The 5878-nt window shown below is 49.9% G+C and overlaps 1 protein-coding gene across 3 annotated transcripts; it reads right to left on the reverse strand.

Moving 5' to 3' along the window:
* Positions 1–648: 648 nt before the first annotated feature.
* On the reverse strand, positions 649–4439 carry LOC109274274 (SCAN domain-containing protein 1-like). Of its 3 annotated transcripts, XM_053898836.1 has the most exons (3): positions 4294–4439; positions 3691–3790; positions 649–1579 (listed from the first exon to the last, which is right to left on the reverse strand). In XM_053898836.1, exon 3 carries the CDS (start codon positions 1545–1547, stop codon positions 1095–1097), a length of 453 nt encoding a protein of 150 aa, XP_053754811.1. In that variant the 5' UTR covers positions 1548–1579; positions 3691–3790; positions 4294–4439; the 3' UTR covers positions 649–1094. The 3 variants fall into 3 exon arrangements, with proteins under 3 accessions (XP_053754811.1, XP_019317260.2, XP_053754812.1); XM_019461715.2 differs by lacking the exon at positions 3691–3790 and having other exon boundaries at positions 4294–4438; XM_053898837.1 differs by lacking the exons at positions 3691–3790; positions 4294–4439 and adding an exon at positions 2267–2285.
* Between the last annotated feature and the right edge of the window lie 1439 nt (positions 4440–5878).

Raw genomic sequence — 5878 nt, forward strand, 5'->3', positions numbered from 1 at the left:
GACCCTGTTTTATCCATTTTTTTTTAAAGTTTATTTATTTTTGAGAGAGAACATGAACAGGGGAGGGGCAGAGAGAGAGGGAGACACAGAATCCGAAGCAGGCTCCAGGCTCTGAGCTGTCAGCACAGAGCCCGACATGGGGCTCGAACCCACAGACTGTGAGATCATGACCTGAGCCGAAGCCAGATGCTCAACGGACTGAGCCACCCAGGTGCCCCGATCCCTCAGTTTTAATTTAAATTCTGACTGGGGGTGCCTCGGTCCGGTAAGCGTCTTGACTCTTGATTTCAGCTCAGGTCATGATCTTGGGATTCTCTTTCTCCCTCTCTCTGCTCCCCACCCCCACTTGTGCACTCTCGGGCTCTCTCTCAAAATAAATAAACTTAAAAAAAATTCTGGGGTGCCTGGAGTCCCACGACGGGTAAGCACAAGCCCCGCTTTCTCTCTCTCCCCTTCCCTCTCTCTTTGTGCCCCTGGCTCACTCTCTCTCTTAAGAAAAAAAAAAAAACAGAAAAAAAAATCTGAATAACACAAAGGCATGAGCTGTTCCTATCTTATGTCTAGCTCACATCTACTCCTGATAATTGTCTCACCTTTCTCAAATGCTGAGTAAGAGCTAAACTGGTAAATCACCACAGGACACTGTGATTAAGGACCAAACTTTAATATTTCAAGGGCGTCTCAAACGAGTTTACTGGATGGGGTTACAGAAGCTTCCATTCATGCCACCACAGCAAGAATCAAGAATTCTGAAAGTTGAAGCGATTAGCTCTTTGGATACATAACAATATATTAAAGCATGTCAGAAAGTGCAAAAAAGGAGGCATTCGGCAGAGCAAAAACAAGCAACAGGCTGATTGTCCTAACAGGAGGGTAGAGAAGCTCTTTCCGGAGCTCAGTCCCCGGAATTAGAGCTGCCTCAGCCAGAGGGAGGTCCAGACATGGGTTTTGACGGATTATTACAACTAGTCAAAGCCAAGCTCAAAAAAACCGAGGCTCACATTTCCCCATGACTGCGACTGGCTCTTGCAACAACAACGAGCACCTCCGGTGACTTCTCACGCGCAGGCTGAGCAAGGACCCAGCGGCAGGACTCAGCCGGTGATTCTGACCCCAGGCTGACATCTCTGGGCCCGAGCTCGGAGCTCCTCGGGCAGGACAGCCTGGAACTGCTCCTGCACCAGCATCTCCACAATCTGCTCCTTTGTGTGAATATCGGGTCTCAGCCACTGTCCAGCAAGCTCCTGCAGATGTCGGAGGACCTCCCTGGGCCCGGCTGCATCCTCATAGCGGAATTTCCTGAACCTCTGCCTGGAGGCTGCAGCGTTGGGACGATTCCTTCGTGGCATGGTCTCAAGGTCTTCGGCAGAGTCTTCATCGAGGCTCTCTGGTGGAAGCCCGGAAGGCTCTCGCGGAACCTGGACCCGGGGAGCCGATATGAGGACAACTTCTGACTCCTCGGCCACCATCTCATTTGACGGTGGCCTTATTTTATCATTCTGGACTTCTCTATTTCTTTGTGTCTCTAAGTACCCTTCAGTCTCCATTCTGGGACTCTGGAAAAGGATGTCTCCGACTCCTAAACACAGAGAAAAGACAGGCTGAGCGAAACAGACCCCAGAGACTGTTAAAACCACCTTGATCTCACAGATCTGGTCCAGATCCAGGTTCCATCCACTTTCCAATCTTAACAGGGTTTCTTAATAAAGGTCCTAGAAATTCTATTTTTGTTTCTTTTGGATCAATTGACACAACGGAGAAAAATGTGTCAGTGGTTTACCAAAATGTAGATTCTCAAAGCACAAAGGATGGAGAACACTGGCCTCACTAGCTAGAGAACCTTCTAGACAATCTTTCATCCATTTTCCCCTCATTACAAAGTATTTTACATTATGTTAAAACAGAGAACTATGTATGCATATGTTTTATAGGGGGAAAAATCTTTAAAACCAGGGTGTTTGCGTCCTCCAATGTCTTTTATGGAGTTATGACTAAAAGCAAGTTATGAGAAAGGACTAAAATGTAAGAGATGAAAGTCTGTTCATGTATATCTACCCTTCATTTACATCTACTCTGCGGTCTTTTCTACCCCACCTCCCCATCTCTTTCATGATCAAAGAGTAACAAGGGTTTAAAAGCACTTTGGGAGCTACCCAGGATGGAGCCTAAGCCCCCTCTTCACAAAGAAAGAAAAGACTAGAAAAGAAAAGCCTCCACATTAAGATTAAGATCTTAAGTTCCTCTAATCAGTGTACAGGAAACTGACCTAGTCAGAATCCTGGTAGTGCAGACTCCCAACTCTTGGGATGCTTGTCAGCTCTACGATTAGCAAACCAGATGCAGTGGGGAAGGGGGGAGAGGCGCACCAAATACCTGTAAAATGCCAGGAAAAAAAAAGGCTTTGCTTCATTTGGGTTAGGGCCCCAGTCCAAGAGAAGGGTTATTTACAGGAAAACCGCAATCTATGTTATTTAAAGAGAGAGAGACTTCAAGTGACAGTACAGAAATGACCAAATTAATTTCTGTATCAGGGTATGTCCAATCACAGAGTGTAACTCCTAGAATAGTGGTCAGTTTTACCGTCTCTTTTTTCATGAACAAACTCCTTCCCCCAAGAACGAATCCCTCCTTAGTCCACGTGGCAGAAGTGTCCATGTTTAAAATCCCTCCCACCTCAGTCTCTCAAACCAGTTTCCTGGGTAACAACTGACAGAGGCCAACAATCACCAACACTGACCAGCTGCTTCGCATTAACTAGTTCTCAGCACCTAGTCACCTCTTCTCTAAACGTTCCATGACCCATTTTCTAGGAGCCTTGTACCGATTCTAGACCTTGCAGTTTGGATACTCCTGGAGGACACCTGTTCTTCCCGTATTATCTGGGTTTTTGTTCAATCAACAGAGTGTACTCTCCCCAAAAGTAAGTTGTTACTAACCTAGAGTGAATGAGGATCAAAGCAAAGTATCCCCATAACTCAGGGGAGCCTTGGATAAAAAGGAAATATTTAGTCAAAGAAAGGTTGGATGGAATGTGAGAAAGCAAAATCCTGGGAACAACCTAACTGACCATGAACAGGGAAATAATTAAAGTATCGTCAACCATTCAGCAGAAAATACAGTGCGGCCTTATAAAGAATGAAGTCAGCCTGTGAGTGCTGATACATCCACACGTCCACGACACGTCACCCAAGATGCAGATCACTACGTGTAATGTGACCCCACCTGAGGAAATTAAAATACATACACATAAGCATACATGGCCTGATCTATCCACAAACACCTTCAATTATATTTACTTCTTAGGGGCAGGGACAGAAGACAGAAACATTTTTCATTCCATAGCTTTCTATACTGCGTTCTTTTTAACTACAACCACGTCTTACTTTCATAACAACTCAAGAGGAAGCAAACATTCCCCTCCTGCCCAAAACCTTTCTGAGTAAAAAACCCCTAACCCACTTAGGAAAACACCCTTTTACTAATTCTTCTAGCTCTTAGCACCAGAGGTGTTTACAACCCGGACTTCTAAGAATAGTCTCAACTGTCAGGCCAGTTCCCAAGGCTGGCTCTGAAACATGGACCAACTCTACGCCTCACCCCGCTTATAAATCCTATCAGTTTTAGAAACCCAATGACCAGACACAATGCTTACCCTCATCAGTTAATAATTCCTATTCACTGAGCACTTACTTCCTAGCTGACACTATGCTGAGCATTTCACGTTCTCTTCTACGTGATCCTCTTAGCCACTCTCAACTCTCCACACGACTCTCTACTGCCCCGGCCGTCTCTGTTAGCAACAGCAGCAGCCGATGTTATTTGTTGAATTTTACAGGCCAAACGCTCTGCGGAAGCTGTCCCTCATCCAAGCAATCCTCCCGATAACCCAGGATGACATTTTCATTCGCAAGTAAACAAACGGAGGCTCGACAAGAAGGGATTTGCCCAAGATCACAAGGCCAGGAGGTGGCGGGGCTACTCAACCGCGTAGAAAATTCCCGGCTTCTAGGCGGGGAGCTGCGTCGGGCTCCTCCCACCATATGGGCGCGGCTCAGGGGGCCTAGGTGGGGCCGGAAAAGCGCTTCTGGGGCTCCAAACCAGGACCTCCTCCTCCCGGACTGCAGCGAGACCCTGAGCCACGCCAGCCCCGACAGCCCGCAGACCCGCAAAGCAGGGCTTCCCCTCTCCGAAAGCGGCGGCGGCGGCCGCCGCCGCCGCGGCCCCCGGCTCCCCACAGATCGTGCGCCGGGGAAGGAGTGACGGGCGGGAGGGAAGAAGGGAGGGAGCGTTCACCTGCGCAGGTGCCACCTCGGAAGGCAGGGGGCAACGGGGGCGGGGGCGCCTGGCGACCAGACTCGAAGCCCGAAACCGACTCCGAGGAAAGGAAACCAACTACCCAGCGCAGAGCTTTGTAGCCCGCCGCCGGAACCGGAAGTGGCGGGCCGCCGGAAGTTGGAAGTGAAGCGGGGTGGGGGGGGGGGGGCGGAATAGGGTAGAGGGGGTCTCTCTAGGGCCCGGTGGTGCGTGGTAGCTCCATGGTTTTAACCCGTGGTGGGCTTTGGGCCTTCCTCAATCCTCAGGCCTTCCTACCGCGTGGAGCTGTGGTACTGCCTAGGCAGCCTCTCGGCTTCTGGGAAGTTCTCTGCTTCTCTGAGCCCCAGTTTGCCCAGCTGCAAAATGAAAAGAAGTTGAACCGGGAATTGAGACACTCCAGGAGCCGGCCCGCAGCTGACTCAGCGCCCCACCCTGAGGTTACACCCTTGACTCTTTGCACCACCCAGAGGAAAGAAACCAACATAGAGGGCTGGGTGGCTGCTGTTTGGAAACCGCCATCCTGTGTGACGCCCCGTGAAATCACTCCACGTGAGGCGGTGGGCACAGTCTAATAAGTACCCCTGCGTCCGTGTACCCAGACAGAAGTGGGCATGTGCCACGTGGATTTGTCCTTCTGTCCAGGGGAAGATCCTGTGTATAGAAAGCTCGGTCTCAGCCCTGTGTCCCTCTTCCCCCCCAAGACTTTCCAATTGCTGACGGTTAAGAATTGAAGTTTTGAAGTCACACTTAGCTGGTTTGAGTCTGGGTTTAGCCTGGAGTTGAGTCGGGGGCACACATGTTAAAATAGCACAGCATGTAAGAGGAAGTGCAAAGATGCTAAGGCAGCCCTTCCACGTCGGTCTTAACCCTGAAGGGGAAGGGACTTGGCCAAGGACAAGGCACTCAGGTGGCCCAGCCGGCTCTCCTCCCATTTGCCCTATCCAAATGGGACATGCTAGGGAATTAAGAGGGGCACTCCAAAGACCCCTCCCGGGTTATCACCACCTCCCAACCCTCTCCACCCCTCTCCCTAACCTCTCACACCCCCCACCTCACCCCACTCCCAACCAATGTCACTGGGGAAGAGAAGATGTGCCTTTTGTCTACACTGCCACTGCTGGTTAGTAACCCCCTAGATTGCCAGGTTCTCCAGCTGGTGGTTGGATAGCCAGGCTCCTTGCTATGGCCCCACCCCTACCTCCACCACTGTGGGCCCTTCCCCCACTCACCCCTACAGGGTAGTTTCCACGTTTCACTCCCTGTCAGCCTTGGTTTCCCCATCTGTAAAATGAGAGGGTTGGACTGCATTAAAGACTTCCAGTTGTACACCCCACCCCATCCCATTCTTAGGCTCCTGGGGAATGCTTCAGGAAACTGCTGGAGTGCAGTGGGGGTAGGGGATGGTTTAAGTCCCAGAGCAGCTCCGATTTTAAAGGTTTATACATTTATATGAAAAGTTTATATGTTGTGGCTCCGTGTAAGATTATTGTATCACTCAGGATAAAATGTAAACTTTGCACTTTGCCCCACATTCCTCATCTTTCCCCATCCTCCTGTTCACTCA

Source organism: Panthera pardus, unplaced genomic scaffold (assembly GCF_024362965.1).
Source record: "Panthera pardus isolate Hobbes unplaced genomic scaffold, ASM2436296v1 HiC_scaffold_11, whole genome shotgun sequence".
Lineage (NCBI taxonomy): Eukaryota > Metazoa > Chordata > Mammalia > Carnivora > Felidae > Panthera > Panthera pardus.